Source organism: Ochlerotatus camptorhynchus, unplaced genomic scaffold, assembly GCF_037179485.1.
Source record: "Ochlerotatus camptorhynchus isolate MF236.1 unplaced genomic scaffold, CSIRO-AGI_Acam_v1.1 ptg000577l, whole genome shotgun sequence".
Taxonomy (NCBI): domain Eukaryota; kingdom Metazoa; phylum Arthropoda; class Insecta; order Diptera; family Culicidae; genus Ochlerotatus; species Ochlerotatus camptorhynchus.
This window is the reverse complement of record NW_027041058.1, coordinates 114,540-137,770: the sequence shown is the minus strand read 5'-3', so window position 1 is coordinate 137,770 and position 23,231 is coordinate 114,540. Positions and strand designations below refer to the sequence as shown.

Genomic DNA, 23,231 nt, shown 5'->3' with positions numbered 1-23,231 from the left:
TTTATGGTTAAACTGTGATGTATTTTGTGATGTTTATCGTTTAACAATCGAGCAGGTCACCTCACTTGATTTTGGCCACCTCGTACAAGTACGCTCCCAGCAGTTTAGTCTGGAATAGAAAAAAAAAACAATGAATACTCAGTTCAAAAACGAGTTGCAATCATCAACCAACTTACCCCCTCGATGTAGTTGCGAACATCGATCTTTTCATTCTGCGAGTGAGCCCCATCGTCGGAAGCACCCATCGGCAGCAGAAGTACATTCTTGCCGGTGGTTTGCTGCAGAGTCAGTGTCACCGGAATGGATCCTCCTTCGCGGGTCATATCCGGTTCTACCTTATAGACATGCTTCGTGGCAACGCTGGCCGCGTTATAATGCGGATGATTCGGATCTTCGGTCCATGGATTTCCACCGTGAGCCATTCGAACGGCAAACTTGTTCGGAGAGCCACGTTCCGCCCACTTGGTCGTCAGGTACTCGGTAACGTACTTCTCCACCAGCTCCGGCGTCTGATCCGGAACGATACGGATCGAGAATTTTCCAATAACCTTTTTCGGGATGACCGTCTTCTGGCCAGGTTCGTAAAAGGCACCCTCAACACCGTGAATCGAAAGGCTCGGTTGACGCCAACGGTGCATCAGAATCTTGGTCTTATCTTCATTATGCATCAGGCGATCTGCACCCAACTGCTCACGGTATTCCGTCACATCGAAATCGATCGCATCGTAAATCTGCTGCTCGTTGGGAAGCAGTGGAGCAACCTCCTTGTAGAGATTCGGAATGAGAATCTTTCCCTCCTTATCGGCAAGCGTTCCCAGCAAGTACACCAAATCGTTCATGGCCTCGTAAACCGTACCGCCGAAAACTCCACTGTGCAGATCCTTTCCAGCGCATCCGACCTCAACGTCAAAGTAGCAGATACCTCTCAAACCATAGGTGATGCACGGCTTGGTCGTACCCAACCAATAATTGTCAGAAATGCACACAAAGTCCACATTGGATAGGAAGTCATTCTGCCGCTTGAACAACAGATCATCCAAACCCTCACTGCCGGATTCCTCCATCCCTTCGAAAACGAACTTCAAATTCACCGGCAGAGGCTCTCCAATCGCCTGGTACGCTTCGATGGCATGGATCCACCCCAACACTGGACCCTTGTCGTCACTGGCACCCCGGCCGTACAGCTTTCCATCCTTCTCGGTCAGAACGAACGGTTCCGTGTCCCAACCGTCTTCGCGAATCGCTGGCTGAACGTCCAGGTGACCGTACAGCACGACGGTCTTTTTGGCGGGATCCTACGTCGCATGGGGGTGATTGATATAGGGATAGAGATAGAGAAACAAAACGTATAACAATTGAGTGAGACATTTTTTCCCTAGGGGGGGATTAAGTCTTACAATGAGGTAATCGATTACTGATATGACATTGATTGTGGCACTCGAGTTGATAAAGCGACGACGTGGGGAGAGGGCAGATTCCACTTGCTTGGATAATATTTGAGCAAGTTGTTGTTACGATGTGACCGTGTTGGCTTAGAGATTTGGGGAACACCTCAGCTGTTCGGTTGTCTCTGGGACGGAATGATTTAAATGTTTGTGTCGAGTACATCATGCATTATTACAGAGGGTGAATATGGATCAAAGAGACGACACCTAATCTATTTGATTGGTTATCTGCTTGCACGATTGGAATGACTTCAAGAGCAAATTTGCATTATGTCGAAAGTAACTAAGTCGAGCTAGGATCACATCATATTTTTAAATTTATTCGCCAGTCAAATTGCTTTTTGACGTCACCCGATTTCTATGGAGACTCCGTTTGTCTTAAGTAACAGCGTAGAGAAACCCGTGAAAAGTGTACGTTCGTCGTTTCGCTTTCTCATTATTAAAGTGAATAAATCGAGCTGATTGTAGCTAAGATGATTTCGGTGGTCCTGAAATGATGTATGGATTGCACTTTGGCTTAAGTAAGATTAGGGAGCCACCAAACGACGGCAACTTTTGACTCTAAAACCAGTATTTTTTTAGCATGAAAGCTAGCGATCTGCTTCGTATGATTAAAACCCTGCTTAATATGTTAAACATTGCTATCAGTATGAGATTATATGTGTTTAATTGGAAATAGGAATAACTTTTCGGTCATCAATTCAAAACTTTATTTTTCTCGGATCGGTGCGAATGTTACTTTCGACATAATGAAAATTTGCTCTTGACTTGTGCTAATAGCGAATTTGTTTTTGATTCAGTTCCAACCTGGATCGGGTATCAATATTGCGTCTGCTTGTTGTCTGTCAAACGTCAGTTTGAACGTTTGAATTTGTATCCTGGATCGGGTTAAGGTTCGTACTGACAATAAGCTCGGGTTCGCACGGGTTGGAACTGGTTCTTCTGGGAAAAGTAATGCAAACTCTATGACTCATTCGTTCACTTCAATAAGGTACACCGGGGCAAATTGAAAAGCGGGGTAAGTTGAAACGGAACCCGTAGCTATATGCGGAGTTATCACTCAGATTGACTGTCAAATCATGTAGTTACAAATAGCTTAGCGTGCTCCTCAGCTTTGTTTATTTTAATTTTATATGAACTATACAACACACATTTTTTCTGCATTGCTTCAATCTTCTCAATGTAGTAGAATGTTCTGTATTTTACACATTTGTATACGCTAAGGAAGCATATCGAGGCTAGTTGGAGTGATGGTATACACGCTTATTCTGGTCAACTCAAAATTGAGTCGAATGTACTCATCTCTGCGGCAAGTAGGCTACTCAAAATTGAGTAGCCTTATGTTGACTCACTTTTGATTAAACGACGTTCTCACGTAAACTGATTCAAATCCACTCCATTTTTGCGGAGGGGATTTTGTTTTGATTTTTATTCAAGAAAATGAAAATTTCCTGCCCGGATTCATTGTACCGGAGCAGAAAATGGTTCAACACCGTTTCCCTAAGCAATTCCTACTTACCTAACGACATTTCCGCCGGTTTTGAGTAGAATATTCGCCCGTTTTAAATGACGTTTACTCCGACATGGCTGGATTTTTTTTTTCTAAGTCCAGGATTTTACTGACTGAATGACTTTTACTCAGTTTGACATTTCTGGTTTACTCAGTTTTTCACAACTCGATACATCGGATGAAAGTGAGTACGATCGACTCACCCAGTGAGTAAGCTGAAGTCAAATGAAGTTAGAAAAAATATCTTCAACTTGCCCCACATTTTAACACCCTAGGGGGCAAATCGAAATGAGTACAAGGGGGCAAGTTGAAATAATGGATATGCCATTCTCTGTACAAGCAATGCCTTCGATAAGTTGAGGATAGTTAAGAAACAGTGATGGGAGACTTTAAAAAAATACATTATTGAAAAAAATCTATTATTTTTATCACAGAAAAGGGAGGTCGAGTTATCTTAAGATTGGAAAATCTATTTTCCGCCATCAAACTACACACTTCGATCATTTTGCCGAGATGGGCACCACCGAGCAGCTCGGCATTTTATTTTTTATTCAGTGAAAAACTTGCCGAGATTCAGCAAACAAACGGGAATTCTGTCGAGGTCTCAGCTAACAAACAGAGTACACTGAAAGAAATCATCCTCCTGTAGTAGAATGAATTCACATTCAGTTGACTACAGTTTCTGGGGCTACAAAATGGTGAGTTGGCCTCTCGTTAAGTAGGTACTACATCAACATTTCCTTCCCTATCCCTAGTTATGGTAAAGATGGGCGTGGCCGGGTTATAGCGACAGTCATGCTTCTGTTACTCTTGTTTAGATTGGAACCAATGTTTATTCCCCAGCATTATTCCTGAAAGCGGTCTAACTGAGAATTTCAGAAGAGACGTGAGTGTCGCTAGTATCCAATCTACGAAGTATATCATAACAACGATAACGCTAACGCTAACAAAATGGTGAGTTGACAACCTGGAAGGAGCGGAATACCTAGCCCTGGTCCTCACAAGTTCCTACTTCACGCCTCCTCGAGTCATATGATAACAAAAGACTACCAGCGGAAACATGGACACAGCTGGGTGGCGTAGCCCGGGCAATGTTGCCAGTCCGGCAATAGCAAAGTGAAGAGGTGCGACGCGAACACTAGCGCTATAACCATAGTACGGTGATAGAGGAAATGCTTCACCAAACCCGAGCGTCTGTTCACCATGGAGGTGCGGCTCAAAATGGCGTCTGTTCTCCATGTTAGGAGCGGCTGATCACCGTCCTAGTGCCAGCGTGGGACTCTAAACAGAGCTGTGCACGATGGTCCCCCGGCGAGACAGAGGGTTGGGGCAGGCCCAACAAGCCGCACAGACTTACGCGACGAAATAAGGACTACGATTGGAAACTCAGAACATGGAACTGCAAATCGCTCGGCTTCCCGGGTTGTGATAGGTTAATCTATGACGAACTTCAACCACGCAACTTCGAAGTCGTAGCACTGCAGGAACTTTGCTGAACGGGACAAAAGGTATGGACGTGGGGCCTCCCTTAGCTCAGTCGGTAAAGGCACAGCTACAAAGCAAGACCATGCTGGAGGTGGCTGGGTTCGATTCCCGGTCCGGTCTAGAAATTTTTCGGGTTGGAATTTTTCTCGACTTCCCTGGGCATAGAAGTATGATTGGACTTGCCACACAATCATACCAATGCAAAAATGGTACAGGCATCGAAAGCTCTCAATTAATAACTGTGGAAGTGCATCTAGAACACTAAGTTGAGAGCACGCAATAAGCTAATATGAGATATGCAATAAGCTTGAAATGCGAAGAAGAAGAAGAAGAAGAAAAGGTATGGAAAAGCGGGCATCGAGCGGCTACTTTCTACCAGAGCTGGGAACCGGCTTTGCATCATCAACTTGCACTGCCCACACGAAGGGAGACCCGACAACGAGAAAGAAGCGTTCTATGTGATGGATGGAGCAGGTGTACGACGGCTGTTCGTAACGGGACGTCAAAATCGTCATCAACGACATGAACGCTCAGCATCCGGAGATGAACCAACGTCTGGCTGAAAATCTCCTTAATAAAGACAACCAACCATGAACGCTCAGGTAGGACGGGAGGCAATGTATAGACCGGCAATCGGGCCAAACAGCCTGCATGCCGCATCGAACGTCAACGGCCAACGCTACGTGAACTTTGCAGCCTATCGGGGTATGGTTGTTCGAAGTACCTTTTTCCCCCCACCCCGCAAGGATATCCACAAAGCCACCTGCAGATCAACTGCCCAACACACAGAAAACCAAATCGATCACGTTCTAATCGACGGGAAATTCTTCTCCGACATTATCAACGTCCGCACGTACCGCAGCGCGAACATAGATTCGGACCACTACCTAGTTGCAGTATGCATGCGCTCAAAACTCTCGACGGTGCATAACACACGTCCAAGTCGAACGCCGCGACCCAACATTGAGCAACTACGGGACGCCGGAGTTGCCCAGGACTACGTGCAGCAGCTGGAAGTTGCACTACCCACGGAAGAGCAGCTTGGCGCAGCTTCTCTTGAAGATGGCTGGAGGGAAATCCGTTCAGCCATAGGTAGTACTGCTACAGCGGCACTAGGTACTGCAATCCCGGACCGAAGAAATGACTGGTTTGACGGCGAATGCAAACTGTTAGTAGAGGAGAAGAATGCAGCACGGGCGAGAATGCTGCAACACCGCACGAGATTGAATGTGGAGCGATACAGACAAGCGCGGAACAGACAAAACTCGGTTTTCCGAAGGAAAAAGCGTCAGCAGGAAGACCGAGATCGCGAGACGATGGTAAATTTGTACCACGTAAACGACACGTGGAAGTTCTACGAGAAGCTAAATAGTTCGCGCAAAGGCTACGTGCCGCAAGCCGATATGTGCAAGGACTTGGACGGTAACCTTCTCACGAACGCTTGTGAGGTGATTGAGAGGTGGAAGCAGTACCCTGACGAGCACCTCAACGGAGATGCAGCAAAAAGCGAAGGTGGCAAGGCAACAGACCTTGCAGCACGCGCAAAAGACGACATGCTACCGGCCTCTGATCTTCAAGAAGTTGATGAAAAGATCGATCGGCTGAAGAACATCAAAGCAACTGGTGTAGATCAACTACCAAGTGAGCTATTAAAATACGGTGGTGAAGCACTGGCTAGAGCGCGGCACTGGGTAATTGCCAAGATTTGGGAGGGGAGATATTACCGGAGGAGTGGATGGAAGGTGTCGTATGTTAAATCTACAAAAAAGGGCGACAAGTTGGATTGCTACAACTACCGCGCGATCACACTGCTGAGCGCCGCATACAAGGAACTTTCCCAAATTCTATGCCGCCTGTCACCATTTGCAAGAGAGTTCGTGGGGCGATACTAGGCGGGATTCATGGGTGCGCCCGCTACCACGGACCAAATTTTCGCGATTCGGCAGGTTCTGCAGAAATGCCGCGAATACAACGTGCCCACACATAATTTGTTCATCGATTTCAAACACAATCGAGATCAGCTATGGCCGATTATGCACGAGTACGGATTTCCGGATAAACTGACGCGATTGGTCAAGGCGACGATGGATCGAGTGATGTGCGTTGTTCGAGTATCGGGGACACTCTCGAGTCCCTTTGAATCTCGTAGGGGGTTACGGCAAGGTGATGGACTTTCATGTGTGCTATTCAACATCACGTCGGCGAAGCCAAGAAGCTGGATGGACTTCCTGAAGATCGTGCCACTCGTGTCTATCCCAGCTTTTCTGATCACACCGATCAGAAGAGCTGGGATAGACACGAGTGGCACAATCTTCAGGAAGTCCATCCAGCTTCTTGGCTTCGCCGATGACATTGACATCATGGCACGGAACTTTGAGACGATGGCGGAAACGTTCATCAGACTGAAGGCTGAAGCTAGGCGGATTGGGCAAAATACATGAAAGGAAGAGGTTCTAGGGAAGACAATCCCCCCTATTCTGCGAGTAATCAAATGCAAATCAAATGGAAAGTTACCTCACACGAGGTGACTATTGTCACCTCACCGGTGAGAGAGAGAGTCACGTGACTCGCAGAATAAGGGGGAATGTTAGCCTCCCACCCCGAGTTCAGATTGACGGTGACGAAATCGAGGTGGTCGATGAGTTCGTGTATTTGGGCTCAATGGTGACCGCCGAAAATGATACCAGCAGAGAAATTCAAAGTCGCATTATTGCAGGGAATCGTGCCTACTTTGGACTCCGGAGGACGCTCCGGTTGAATAAAATTCGCCGCCGCACGAAGTTGACTATCTACAAGACGCTGCCACGAGACCTGGACTATGCTGGACTATGTTGGTGTTTTCGAACGGAAGGTGTTGCGTACCATCTACGGTGGAGGAGGCAAATGAATCACGAATTGCATCAGCTGCTGGGAGAACCATCTATCGTCCACATTGCAAAAATTGAGCGACTACGGTGGGCTGGGCACGTCGTAAGAATGCCGGACTACGACCCAGTGAGAGTGGTTCTAGAAAGCGACCAAACAGGAACAAGAAGAAGAGGCGCGCAGCGCGCAAGATGGATCGACCAAGCAGCAGGCGACCTGCGGACCCTTCGCAGACTAAGAGGCTAGCGAAGTGTGGCCATGGATCGAGTAGAGTGGAGACGACTTCTTCGGATAGCATAGGACAACAAGGCCTTAGCCTACAAGTATGACTACAGTCATACAGACTACAGTTTCTATGTTTCCAAATTTTGAATGACAAAACCATTTGGATGAATTTCTGCACAAAAACGTGTGTATTACTTTCGACTTACGAATGAATATATGTTTCGTATGTGAACCATTTACAGAGCATATGCTAGGTATAATGGATAGTTTTCAGCTCAACACAAAAAGAATTTCTTGCACCATGACTAAAATTATTCGATAGGGTAGAGCGCTACTTCATCGTAATCGCCCATTTCCGTTCTATCGATCAGAAAAGAATAATAATATCAATGATTTCACAATGCACAAATCAATTATAGGTTTGTTCCGATGCGTTAGTTCATTAGCTACAAGATAAACCCTGTTAGAGCGCATTGTAATAATATTTACGCTCATAGAGATTAGTGACGTTTAACGCCCGCACACTAGCGGGAGCAACGCCGTGTAAAGTTGTTTATTATTTTCCTCTGGCTAACCTAAAAAATGTATGAAAGTATACCTGTCAAAATGAGTTTGACATCTATTTGTTACGTATTTTCCTAGGATATTCACTAACACGCTCTCACTAAAGTCTCTATTGTTCTCAAAACAAAAGAAGCGCTCCTAGCGAATCCCCTTTTTCTACGTTTATCCGTAGGACGAAGAAAATCTAATGGCGTTTTAATGCGTTAGGACGGAATTGAAACTCGTAGAACGAATTTAGAATCAAGAAGCAGTATTAGATTTTAAACAATTTCTCAACAATTTGTGACTCTTTATCAAATCAAAGGTGAATAAATTTAGAAGTCATCTTTGACAGAAATATTCCATTTTTCGTTCAAACTCGTTCAGAACAGAGAGGTAAAGTGCGGGTTGTGCTTAGTAGGACGGAAATTAGATCAAAAGCCCTATATGTCATATAATCGCTCGCATTCTAACAGGGTGGCCAGACCTACCGATTTATCGGTAGTCCTACCGATTTTTGGTATGCCTACCGATTCACAGACGAAAGGTTCAAAACTACAGATGTTTCACTTTTGATAACGATAATCACAGATTTTACGGCTGTGTTCCATATGGTAAATTTTCACTTAAACTTAACTTTTCGAAAATAAATTATAGTGTTCATAAATCTTTCTGTTGTTGATCGTCCGATTTTTGAGAAGGTGTTTGTTAAGATTGATGGTTTTGCTCCTCCGTTTTTGACAACATTAGAACACAGAGAACAGACGTTGAGGCTCGAACAGAATTTCTGTAAAAACCTGTGTAAAGATTCCTATTCGATTTAAGCGCCTACAACGCCGACTTCCCCACTTAAAACCCCTCTTTGTCAAAATGATGGCGCTGGCGTTGCACAACTTACACTAGACACTAAGTGCCGGTAGCGCCAAGTTGTAATTTTAATCCGAAAATTTATTGATACTAGCGCCAAATTGGCTGAAAGTTGAAAATTAATAGAGGAAATCAGGAGATGATAGCGCCACGTAACGGTGACGTTCCCACTTATCTTTACACAAGTTTCTGGTGGAAGTTGGACGTCTGTTCTCTGTGATTAGAAGAAGAAAAGAAGATAAACTAGTCAAAAGTAGTTAAAAGTGGCCAGTTCACACTGGGTACTTTTTTCTTATCGTGTGCGAATGATTTTTTTTTAACGTTTAATCGACTTTCTCTGCCTGATGCTATTTTCTGTTTCTCCCTTTTTTGATTTCATGTTCCGTTCGTCCTACTCGCACTTACTTGTTATTCTTAATATTCGCATATTCTTGAGGGGTACTCATATCATTGAACCGATGACTGTAGGACGGATCTCTATATGTTTACCATGTATTTAAAACTAATATATTGTCGGACATCTAGAAAATCGTATAGGTATTAAAAAAACATCGGTTAGAAAGCCCAAAATTGCACGTAATTTGTTTTCATCAACCTCCGCTCACAAACGTTACAAATTTTGGGAAAGCCTTCTTAAGACGGCCTACCGATAACTACAGATAAAAGTTGGGTGGGTGTTTCAGATAAGGATTTCGGGCAGAAACAATAACACCATTAGTTTTGTTCAAGCATAGAATTCCGAAAATAAGTTACTCCTAAAATCAAAAAAAAAAAACATTGTGTGTGAAAATTTACTTTTTGAAGTTTTTTTTTTATTTTGCTTTTAAGGATCAATCGCATGTAATAAGGGCCACCCACATTAGATCCGTTTGCGTAGCGTTGACGTAAATTTGACAGTTAGACAATAGATTTAGCTGTCACTTTGCCGCAACGCGTCCGATCCGGATCTAATGTGCGTGGGCCTATAGAATCATCTCTAGATAAGCGATATCCGTGAATTTCAGAGTAGTCAACAACCTCTGAAATAAAAAAAATAACGATGACCATCATTCAGTACGAGATTTAGCCATGCCATGCCATCCAGGCAAGATCATTATGCAAAATTCTCATTTAGTTGATTCTCTGAGCTAATTCAGGCTGTTAAAACCAAGGGACTGGCACGCAGCCATCTTTTCGTAGGCAGCATAAAAAAGTTAAATCAAAGCAATCAAAGCTAGGCCCGAACGTGGGCCCACGGTTATGCTCGCTATGGCTACTTGTTATTATTAGAGATAGGGGTGCCACTTTCCTGGTTAAAACACAATAAGGAACAATAACTACAAGTATTCAGAAGAAAAATCATCCTCTTCTCTTAAATCTTTTCCATTATTGCATTTACTCAAAGGCACTTCAATGCGCTCAAAGAATTGATTTTTGTTGAACACTGCTGGATCGAGCAAACGCACCACTCCACTCAAAGGTTAAATTGTTTTTAAGAAGCAATTAGGTATAACATCTATTAAGAGACGCATATTCCTATTTGGAGATTAAATTTTGCCATAACTAACAACGTCTATAGCGTCTACGGAAATGGATTTTTATCAACCCTCAGGATCTCAGTTCAACTCAGGAATGTGCCAACACCCAGTGGGAGCGGAATTTACATTAGGCCCTAAATCATCGAAATACCCTTTCGTTTGAGTAATGTTTGCTCAACTTGGAAAAATGCAACATCAAGCATTGAGCAACTACAAGTTCCCATCTCCATTTAAAAGTTGAAACGAACAACCATCCTCAAACTACACCTAGTAATTATGTTGTTTGAAACTAGCGAAGTAAGTCAGTTAATAATAAGTTTCTGTGATTAAGAATTTGAATGGAATTCCTTGAGATTCCCTGGTGTCCAAAAATGAATTCCCTAATATTCCCTGATTTTGTTGGAAAATTTCTCGACCTCCCTGAGCCAAAGAGTATGATTGTAGATTATACTAATGCAAAAATGGTACAGGCATCGAAAGCTCTCAATTAATAACTGTGGAAGTGCATCTAGAACACTAAGTTGAGAGCACGCAATAAGCTAATATGCGATAAGCAATAAGCTTGAAATGCGAGGAAGAAGAAAAAGAAGACTTATGTGTACAACAAAGGACGCCTAAGGCTTATTTTGATCTGGATAATACAAAAATTCCCACACAGTTATAACTACAGGAGTTATTTCAGCTTAAAAGGCATAACGAATACATGAGTGTGTCGAATAAAATTTAAAATAATTAACATGTCTCTTTTCAAAATAGTTACCTAATATGGAGACGCCTGGTTGAAGTTGGAGTTGTTTAAAACAGCTTCTATCACAAGTCAAATTTGAAACAGATTTCCCATCAATCTCACGAACATCAAAGCAAAAACATACGACACAAAAATTACGAATCAAAAAACAAGTTTTCCCAAATTCGTACGATCAGATCGGTCGCAAATTTTAGCATGGTGATAATAATACTTTTTTATATATCTCACATTTGTCGCCAATCCAAGCCCCTACTCATACACACTCCAACTGAGCCGGTGCAAGTCTCGACTTTACCAAAACAAATAAGGAGGTCAACGGACGCGTCTGTCTCATCGAAAAGATATATAAGCAGCGTCGGACACATATTGCATTGTTCATGAGCAGAATAGTTGCATTTCTCTTGAACAAAATATGACATCACCAGCAGCAAAACATTTTGTTCTACAATCTCTGGAATTCTTCATGTCTCTTCATTTTCAGCAACACGATATAGGTACTATGTTTTGTCTACTCAGTCTTTGTTATTACGCTTACTATACAAAGGAGGCATCAAATTGCCGCGGTATTGTGTGACCCTGCACTTAATCTATTCAAAATATGTTATTTCATCGTCTCATGTTTCTCCAGTGACTGAAAACGGTGTCAGAAAAATCACCCACAATATTCCTCATCACTGTGTGCGAATTTGTTAGCTTTGCGGCTTAAAACCGCATACAATTCGCAGTCATTTCTATGATAATAATGTGAGATTTCCGTGCTTATCACAATTCCACTTCTTTCGGAAATATCTCCTCACCCAACTATGCGACCACTTGAATTGCCGTAGGAATTTAGTATGATCGATCTGCCACTTGGGATTCGCATCAATCAAGCGTGCCACAATCACCGTTCAATTGTCTACATTACAGGTAGGTAGGTACTTACATTGCCCAGCGTTCCCAAGATCACATTCGGCAGGTCCAGAACCCGTCCGTCCGGGAAGGTTTGCTTCCCGACGTCGGCCAGCTCCACCGTGGCTCCCAGGGCTTTCAAGCGGTCCGCGACCCAGTTGACCATGCGGAAGATTTCCGGTCGCGAATCCGGCCAAGCCGAAACCGATTTGATTGCCACCGTTTCGGCCAGGGCGGCGATGTACTTGGCCTTGTTGGCATCGATGTGGCTGCGTGGATGAAAAAAAAATATTATTTGATTGCCTACATAATTGGATTAATTCAAATGATTAAACCAACCTGAAGAGGGTTTTTAAAACCGAAGGCAGGGCAGCTTCGCTGGCCATTGTTTTATCACTATTTTTTTTCCTGATAACGGGAGGAACGAATAAGAAACAAACACAAAAATGCAGCGAGACAAGAGAGAAACCGGTTCTTCTGTGCCTAGTTAGTTGTCCGATCCACGATCTGCTGACGACTGACCGGCTTGCGTTTGAATGACAGGATATATCGCTCGCTGATTGCAGTTCGAAATTTAAATACCAATACAAATAAACCACCGTCAGAAGATAAGAAAACGAACGGTTGATAACAGACTGGTAGTCGCTTGAAGGGAGGTTCACTCACCGTTGAATTGATTGGTTGTATGTATGGGGAGGTAATAACTGCCTATAATCGCACAACTGTCCTATATGAATACGGATTCAAGCAACGAAGAGACTGACATATTATGTACTATGACTGATGGGTAGGGTATAGTGAAGCAATCATTTTTTACACGCTAAGCCACTTTTCTTCAAAATGAGTCTTTTTTACCCATTAATGGATACTTTCATGTTATCTTGTAGACAGTATGCACGGGAAAAGATTTTTTTTAGTAACCAAAAATCAGCCCAGTGGCAGGCGCGTAGGCAACATGTCAAACCGTGACAGCGGGCCCAGCATAGCAAAATAAATGATTTGAGCCCGGGACATGCTGCATACTGTCAAACACTGCTGTTGGTATAGGCCTTGTCAGTGGCCTGCCAAAAATAGCCTGAAATGCGTGAGCCACGCACAAATCAGTACAACGCAGCAACCTGGACAATTATTTATTTTTGTCATTACAGCTTTCAATCTTTTGAATAGACTCGATTCTTTAGTTGGGTCATCTGACAGAAGGCTATAATTTGTTGGGGGTGTGCGCATCCTTTGTGGGGGTGTCCGCATCCATGCATGCTCACTGTCGAAATGTTTTGAGCAAATCAACAGTGAACATGCATAAGGGCGTAAACGCGATGATCGATTCTCTTCATCGATTTTCTCTTTGCATTGCTACAGCTAAGCGAAACAATTTTCTAGAATTTGTTCAATGCAGAGTTGTAACAGGTTGTATTGGCTATCAAAAGCAACAGCAAACGCACCGAGAAACGTCAATTCGTTATTAACAAAACAGAAAATCGACAAAGAGAATCGATCATCGCGTTTACGCCCTTATGCATGCTCAGTGTCGAAATATCAAATGCAATCATCACATTAAATGCGCAGTCTAAAGCGCATAAGATCACCCCTTGAAAGAATTTATTTTCGATTGTCAAATCCAATTTGATTAAGTAGAACTGAAAAATGATAGAAGATTTTTCGAAGATTCATTCGCTAGTGTGAGATTTTTCGAGCATCTAGAATTAAGATTTAGATGTGTCGCCCCCCTCGATGCGAGGGTAGGCGACGATTGTTCCTATTTGACAGCCACCTCCCCTATAGTCGCTAAATTCATAGTCTGGCGGATAGAATTTCGATATATCAAAAAGCGGAACCAATTCCATATATTGTAGACCAACAATTGAAAAGGTACTATAAACTTTTATAAACAAAACGTTGATCATTCTTTCCTCGCCAATCGAAGCTAAATTACCAGCATCATCTGATAGGGAAAACTTTCCACAACCCAAAGATGGTGTTAGTTTGTGTAGGCGGTCACGAGAAAACGGTTTCCGACATTTTGTTCGCAATAGCTGATGTGCTCTTTTCTGTTGTTGGTCGTGATTTGCTCGATTGGTTCCGCTATTTGACAGCTCAATTGGTTCCCGAGATTCTATCCGCCAGACTATGAATATAGCGACTATAACACCTCCCCCCCCCCTTGAAATTAACTCGTGGTTAAAAGTGACATTTCGACATTATGTTGCACACTGTGCCGAAACACATCACGGCACATGGTTAGGGCTCACTTTGACAAGTATGACACAAAATATAATATGCAACGGCATCATTGTTGTTTCCTATCGTTATTCCAATAGTTGCTAAGGTTTCGCACTTTGCTGACAGTCGTCGATCTTCACTTCAGGATGAAATTGATACATCAGTCGGACTAGACGATCGGATTCCGGATTGGAAGACAAACATATACTTTGCTCGGATCTCTCTTGCAGCCAATACTTCGTCCAATTCCCTGCAAGAGTTGTCAAAGTTTGAGTGATAAATAAATACCAGCGCCAAGATCATCACCAGCAACAGCAATAACTAGGTCACTCTCAGGTTTATCCACTTTAGCAACGAACACTTGCTTGGCGTTTTCGGTATAGTTTCTAATATCGGTAATCACGGTTCACATGGGTCAATGCCACAGGGTGGCCAGATACATAGCGTCATACAAATCAGGCACCTTCCTCCCGGATGACTGATCTACGGCACCACTAGTCACTCACCTTGTTTAAATAATCGGGATTATTTCAATAAATATATATACCCAATTGTACATTCTTAGACAATTTATTAGATAGACTTTCTGTAAAATAAATTAAGTGCATTTTGACAACCTGAACCCGATCCTTAAACCCTTCAAACTTTTCCCTTGGCATACAACAGAACCACATTGCAGCTTGCAGCCGATTGAACAGTTCCACCAACCGGTGGAAACTAACGATTTTAAATTGGCTCACTACTTGACTAGCCTATTGGCCCCAAGTACATCGATCAACGTATCCCATTCTAGTTGAAATTCTAGTTCTACAGTATGTTTGTTTTGATTCACTATGAAAGTTTGACAGATACAATGAGGGGTTCGTGGATTTTCCTATGTTTCGAGGGGTGCATCGATTAGCTTGGGACCGAAGAGAGTACCAGAGCTGAGCCAAAAAGTTGAGCGCGTTTCTTCGGAACCTTCTGGTCTTAGAGTTACCTCTATGGTTCCACCGCCGCTTCGCAGTTGCTATCGTTGTCGTACTGCTTCATAATCAAAGCCACGAACGAAGAACCGCGTCCAGCTTGCCGAAATCAACCAGAATCTCGAACTATGTCATGATGTACTCGTTGTTGATGAGCGTTTCCGGATTTATGAGGATCCGCCGGAGTTGGGCTTCGGAACCGGCTTCCGCTACAATCAGTGTTTTGTTGGTGATGAACGGTACGAATCTTGAAACAGATTTCATTTACTTTTTCCAGTTTTCTTATTCGGATAGAATTTCCATACTGCAGCAGTGATTGTTGAATACATCAATTCATCACGCTTCTTTTTCTTTAATCACAAACAAACAATCACAAAAGTCATTGAAACTTCAGTGTTGCCAAACTCATGGGATACTTGATTGACAGACTTCGGCACAGCATTCGGCACAGATTGAGGTGTGCAGAGTTGATTACCCCTTGAAAATCCCTGTGTTACCGATCGACCGGTTATCGAGCAGAACTCAGCCACGGTTGTCAAAATTTAACTTCTTGTCGGTCAGAAATAACCAGGCAGGGTTAATCGATAACTTTCCATCTGTCAAATTTTAACCGCCAAATGGTTCGAAACAGCCTACTGATCATTTGTCTGCGGTCTCAAAAGCCATTGCTATGCAGAAATACGAGCCAGGCTACTCTCCCGGATCGAAGCTGAAACACCAGAAGCTCCCGTAACACTCCTAAACTTGATCGACGACTATCAACGGCTTGTCAATCTCAAGGCGGACACATCCATGATCGAGCTGAGTTCAGGAGAAGAAGGGAACCTCGCGACCACAACAGTCTTCGAAGACGGAAGGTAAATCGCCTCGTATACCTTGTTGGCAATGCGGCCAGATGCACTATGTTCGGGATTGTCCATTCTCGAGTCTTCAGTGCAAGCAGTGCAACCGTATCGGCCACAAGGAAGGCTACTGTGGCTGCTTCTCCAAACCAAAATCGGTTCAAGCAGGGGAGGAAAAGAAGTCATCGAACAAATCAAGCAAACCCTACAAGGCAAAATCCCGAGGCGTATAACTCGTCAATCACATCGCTCAACACTCAAGCATGCGAAGGTTCGTGCCAACATTCAGGCAAGCCGCTCCATTTGATGGGTGAGTTCGAGTGCGAAGTGAGAATCAACGGCAAAACTGCACAAGGAAGATGCTTCGTCACAACGACTGCTAATCTGAATCTGCTAGGCATCGACTGGATCGAACTCTTCGAGCTGTGGTCAGTTCCCATTGATTCGGTTGCGATTTGGTTTTGAAGACAAAACCAATCGATCAGCAAGTACGTGAATTCCAGGCCAAGCACGCAGATGTGTTCAACTATTCACTAGGACATTGAAAGAGACTAAAGGTATAGCCACAGACAAACAGACGTAACACTTCATTGTGTATCTTCATTCACGCATTTAACGGTTGATTTGAATATTATCAGTTCCGCGAACTACTCGCCGCAGCGCTGGCATCGGATCACTTTGACGTTTCTATACATTCTACAGAACTTTAATGCAATATTGTTTGCGAGTTAGCGAGCAAGCTTGTTTTCCGCGAGAAACCCAAGAGATGTCGTTACTGAGGTCCTATGATTTGAGATACTATGTTTTCAAGAAAAACTTTTTCAAATAGTTACGTCTGTTTGTCTGTGGTATAGCTTTTCCTCAAACCTAATGCTCAACCTGTTTTCTGACCCAAGCGGCCAGTTCCTTTCAACAAATTCCATTGGTCGATGCTGAAATTATACGGTTGGAGTCATTGAGTATTATCGAGCCTATCGATTTCTCTGAGTGCGCTGCTCCAATCGTGGATGTACGTAAACCAAACGGTCGGGTTCGTATCTGTGCGGACTATTCAACAGGACTCAACGCGGCTTTAGAAGCTAATCACTACCCGCTTCCCACTCCGGAGAAAATTTTCGCCCAACTCAGTGGCAGTTCCGTATTCACCTCTCCGATGCATACTTGCAGCTCGAGGTGGATGACGATTCAAAAAAGCTGCTCACCATTAATTGGCGTTGACGGCAACTCTGTAGCTCTTTACTCCTATGAGAAAATCCATAAGCAAACGTCAGACTGTACGTGAAACATGGCGGACTTTGTACTATCCTTTCACTCCACCGAAAATTCCCATAAGAAACTGTCTATATTTACTGGAAGAGCAAATTTTTCGACGGTGCCATCAACGCCAATACGCATCGGGGTTTATTCCTTTAGCTCAATTGCCTCGCTCCAGGGGTGAAGTCTGCACCGGGAGCATTCCAACGACTGGTTGATGGAATGATTGCGGGAATACCTGGCGTCCGCTCTTCCATTGACGATGCCATAGTATTCGGCCGGGACTTGGAGTCGTATGCAGCATCACTCAACCAGTTTTTCCTACGTCTCAAGGAGTATGGATTCCACATCAAGTTTGAGAAGTGTAGCTTCTTCCAGTCGCAAATCCGCTACTTGGGACACATCCGTCCAGACCCCGAGAAAATCAAAACCATCATTGCAATGCCACCTCCAACCAACGTCACTGAGCTGCGATCGTTTCTGGGCGCGGTCAACTTCTACGGAAGATTCGTGCGCAACCTAGAAGAATTGCGCTATATCATCACAGAGAACAGACGTTCAAGTTCGGTCAGAAACTTGTGTAAAATAAGTGGGAACGTCGCCGTTACGTGGTGTTAGCATCTCCTGATTTTCTCTATAAATTTTCCACTTTCGACCAATTTGGCGCTAGTTAAGCTTGAGCTTGAGCTTGATTGACCGCCCACGGTTGCTACTCTGTTATTGCCAGATCAGCTGTAATTACACAGAGAACCAATAGACGATGCTTGGGACTAGCAATCATCCTCAATGTGTAAAAACTGGTGATCTTAAATTAGGCAATACCAGCGCCGGCCGCGCCCGAACACAGGTCAAGAAAGGAATGGGAAGGATTGTGTTGACATGACACTCGCTTTGATGGAAGCCGAGAACACCTCTGCACTTCCACGAGGAATCACTGGGATGTTGGATAAGAGGGTTGGGTTTGCAGCAGGGTTCGTTTTGGTAAACGATAAGCTGAATTGATTTCCTAGCGATCATATAACGCGAAGGAGCTTGGGACTAAACCCACGGTCTTCTGCTCAGTAAGCAAAAACGTTTGCCACTAGGCAGACGAGCACCTTTTTAATCACCGAGTTGCTGTTATTACCATGTAGTCATATTAACAAATAAAACGATTGACGAATCTTGAATGTGGATGGGCTTGAGATTAGACTCATGATGTTCTGCTCAGTAAGCAAAAAACGGTTGCTCTAAGGCCACCGAGCCCCTCATATCACATAATACCGTTGCTCAAATTTGTGTATCCATTCAAACCCGGAACCAACGACAACAACGAGTTGCAAAATACACGATACACAAGCGATTTTACCATAAATCTCTTTGATATGTAAGGACCTGGGACCGCGTTTTTCTGCTCAGTAAGCAGGCCACTGTAACCGACGATCTTTCAAATCCGAAAACTAAAAACTACGAAAAAGTACTTAGGCCTTCATTAAGTTCCACTTTCACGCGACGTTCAATGACAGGGTCCTATCCAGGATTACATCTGAAAAATCCAAATCTGGCCAACGCCCACCTAAACCTGTTCTAATCCACCTGAAATGACTAACGAATGGAAGACTTTGACTACCCAGCCATGCAATAGTCTCATTCCCTGCCTTATGGCAACTTGATGATTCTATTGCGCTCATCTTTTGGCACCACCCAGGGGAGACTTGGTCCTGTACCCAATGCTTAACTTATCTCCATTCCACTCAGCTACTCGCAATTTCTTGTGGGCGGAATATTATTATATGAGACAATTCAATGCAGACGTCTTTCCAAATTTGGCAGATCGACAGGTAATCGGTGAGTTACCACGATAGTCGCTATTCAACAACTCGCAACGTCCCATCGTCAACGCCTGCTATGAGAATTTCCCATTGCAGACGCCAACGAAATGATGTCATCGAGCTATCGATCAACTACCCTGGTTATCGCCTGGTACCTTATAGCACGATGCTAGGAGGCGAACCGGAAGAATCGATGAGCTACCTCCCCCCTTTCGACCAATTTGGCGCTAGTATCAATAAATTTTCTGTTGAAAATTGCCACTTGGCGCTACTAGCACTTAGTATCTAGTGTAATTTGTGCAACGCCAGCGCCATCATGTTGTCAAAGAGGGTTTTTAAGTGGGGAAGTCGCCGTTAGTGGCACTTAAGTCGAATAGGAATCTTTACACAAGTTTTTAGAGAAATTTTGTTCGAGCCTCCATGTCTGTTCTCTGTGATATCATGGACAATTGAGAAGCTTGAAAGAAACAAAGTGGAAATGGATATCCGAGTATCAGCAAGCTTTCGAAAAGTTCAAGATAGTTCTTCAATCAAACTTGTTGTTGACACACTACGACCCCAAGCTGCCTATCATCGTGGCAGCAGACGCATCAAGCACTGACATCGGGGCAGTAATCTTTCCCCAGTTTCCCGATGGCATCATGAAATGAAGGTTGTGCAACACGCTTCGAGGACCCTTGCACCCGCAGAACGTAATTATGGACAACCTAAAAAGGAAGGACTTGCGTTAGTCTACGCATTGACGAAGTTCCATAAGTATTTGCTCGGACGACATTTCACATTGTTGGTTGACCGACCACAAGCCATTGCTGTCTATTTTCGGTTCGAAAAAGAGCATTCCACTGAACACTGCGAACAGACTGCAACGCTGGGCACTCACGATGCTCAATTATGACTTCGAAATTCAACATGTGTCCACCAACGACTTCGGATGAGCAGATTTGTTATCCCGGCTCATCGACCGAACCCCAATCCACCAGAGGAAGAATTTGTGATTGCAGCACTTCGAAAGGCTACAGCAACAAACAGCACTCTTCAAACCGCGGCAAAGCATATCCATATCCATGATGGTTGTCCCAACAAAACTCTCTTCGATGTTGAAGTTCAACCCTACTACAACAGACGAGAATCGCTCAGTGTAATCGACGGCTGCGTGATGTTCGGCGATAGAGTCGTCATTCCCAACATGTTTCGACGAAGGATCCTGCAACAATTCCACCGTGGTCATCCAGGAACGGTTCGTATGAAGGCAATTGCAAGAAGCTTTGTATACTGGCCCGGTATGGATAACGAGATTGAGAAAGATAGCTTGATAATGTGAAGTATGGTGACGCTTTGGCCTGCTCTTCTGAAGAGGCAGCTAATCTTTTTTCGACCTTCTTTCAAAGTGTGTTTAATGCGGAGTCGCCCCAACCTCACCCGGGTTGTTTTCAAAATGTGCCATCCCATGATATCCACCTTCCTTTTTTCAATTTTTCTCGTGAGGAAGTGTTGAGAGCGTTAGCCAAACTAGATGCGTCGAAAGGAGCCGGAGTCGACGGTTTAACTCCAACACTGCTGAAGAATTGCGCCGAGTCTATAGTTAAACCTTTGACGATACTGTTCAATCGATCGTTAAATGAAAAAACATTCCCAGGTTTATGGAAAACTGCCAAAATGATTCCCATCCACAAATCGGGTAGCGTGCGGCACGTTGAAGAAAGCTCTTTGAATCCTTGGTCCACGAGGTCTTACTGTCTGCAGCAAAACCGATAATTTCGGAATACCAGCATGGATTCGTTCCCCATCGCTCTGCAACAACCAACTTATTATGCTACACCAACGTTTTGTTTCGTGAGATTGAAAGCCGGAATCAAGTGGACTCTGTATACATTGATTTTTCGAAAGCATTTGATACTGTTCCGCATAGCTATGCCGTGGAAAAGCTGAGACATATGGGTTTTCCCGATTGGATAGCCGACTGGCTAATGTCTTACCTGACTGGTAGGAAAGCATTCGTCCAGGTGAACTCAGCACGATCCAGGACCTTCTACATTCCATCTGGAGTTCCACAAGGGAGTGTGTTAGGTCCATTGATCTTTGTGCTCTTCATCAATGACTTGTGCCTGCAAATATCTTCTGGAAAGTTGTTTTTTGCCGACGACCTCAAAATCTTCAGACTCATCAAGTCTGTTTTGGACTGTGTTGCTCTGCAGATTGACATCGATGCCCTTTCACGATGGTGCAAGGAAAATGGAATGTGCGTGAACATCAATAAGTGCAAGGTGATCACTTTTAGCCGTTGTTGGATTCCCATCAATCATCTTTACAATATTGACACTGCTCCGCTGGAACGTGTGCAGTCTATCCGTGATTTAGGAGTTATCATGGATTGTAAGCTTCGATTCAACGAACATATATCCACCGTTACTGCCAAAGCCTTCTCCGTTCTTGGGTTCATTCGCCGCAATGCATCTCAATTCACCGACGTGCACACATTAAAAGCCTTGTTCTGTGGTTTAGTGCGAAGTATCCTGGAATATGCTGCTCCCATTTGGGCACCGTACCATACATCTCAGGTGATCCGCATCGAACGTGTGCAGAAATCATTCATTCGCTTTGCTCTTCGGCACCTACCGTGGAATGATCCTGTCCATCTACCTGCATATCCAGAACGATGTCAACTAATTGATCTGGAACTGCTATCGGCAAGACGGCTGAAATTGCAGCGGCTGGTTATATTCGATATCGTCCAGAATAACGTCGACTGTTCGGATCTTCTCCTGCAAGTATCACTGAACGTTCCACAGCGTCAGCTGCGGTACTCAGCACTTATCGCAGTTCCCGCACATAGAACATGTTATGGTCATAACAACCCGCTCAGTTCTTGCCTCAGAGCTTTCAACAATGTTAGTGATTTGTTTGATTTTAATGTGTCCAAAAATTGTTTTAAAAATAGGATTAAAAACATAGCATAAGTTAAACTAGTCTGTACGACACTGTCGAAGACGAAGAACAAATAAACAATAAACAATAAATACTAAAGATGTTTCTTTATTCAAGGTCTAACGCATGCTTGGCATACACAGTTTTGCTCACGAACTGCTCATTTGCTAATAACTTTGCACAAAGTAGACAAAACATAGTTCTGTTTGAAGCAGTCGATAGAATAGAGTTTAAGCTTTTTATAGATATGTAAAAAAGGGAGATTTTAATTCTAGTAATAACCTGTATTTGATTTTGCGTTGCAAAAATGAAGTGAGCAATGCTCGCTGCACATCTCGGTGTAAACATTCATTGGTGTTGATTCAAATGATACGATTTACCTACTCTTTGCATGTCTACAGTAAACTATGATCCTAATCTATCAATTACTTTAAAGAAAACTAAATTTCAACAACTGAGTGAAAAGTTATTAACAAATGAGCATAACGTATAATCGTAACTAACGCATAACGTATAATCCTCAATATTAACCAAAGTAAACCGCCCAGGATGGAAGTCTTTCACATTGGCCCTTCGCCCGACTAATAAGTAAAAGTAAGTTTCATATCAAATCATCGCAAGCACTAAACTATAATTTGGGAAGGAAAGGGTTATTAAGCGTGACATTGTTCAAATAAACGTTACTATTACACAGAAAATATTGTAAAACAATCAATACAAGCAAATTTATTTAATGAACAGTTGAACATATCTGCACTTACCCTTGACCTTGCACCGCCACTTTTCTCTTGGAATTGGTGATACACGCACTAAAAATCATATCACTTTTCGTCAAATAGCCAGTAAGTTGAGAGACCTGTAACAGAAAGAGAAAGACATCAGGAACGTTGTTGGGATATGTTGATAGAAGAAAACCAAACACTATACAGCAGATGCCGGTTTTAGACTTTCAGGTTGAGTATAACTGGCGCAATGAAAAATTTATTATCGTAGGTATTCTCTGTTTCCTCCTCTCTTGTTTGCTTATTTCTCTTTGACTCTTTTTTTCTCGAATATGATTACAATTGCATCATGTAGCATCTTCTTTCTCTTTTCCTATTATTTATTCCTCTGTTTTG

The 23,231-nt window shown here is 43.4% G+C and overlaps 2 protein-coding genes across 2 annotated transcripts in view; one reads left to right on the top strand and one right to left on the bottom strand.

Moving 5' to 3' along the window:
• Cndp2 (Cytosolic non-specific dipeptidase 2) lies at positions 1-12,619 on the bottom strand. Its single transcript, XM_065236940.1, has 4 exons — positions 12,436-12,619; positions 12,131-12,365; positions 177-1,295; positions 1-109 (listed from the first exon to the last, which is right to left on the bottom strand). The coding sequence occupies exons 1-4, from the start codon at positions 12,480-12,482 to the stop codon at positions 62-64; spliced, it is 1,449 nt and encodes a 482-aa protein (XP_065093012.1). The 5' UTR covers positions 12,483-12,619; the 3' UTR covers positions 1-61.
• Positions 1-23,231, top strand: part of LOC135713698 (protein FAM91A1) — a 179,798-nt gene that overhangs the window by 76,098 nt on the left and 80,469 nt on the right. The gene's annotated exons all lie outside the window — the stretch shown is intronic.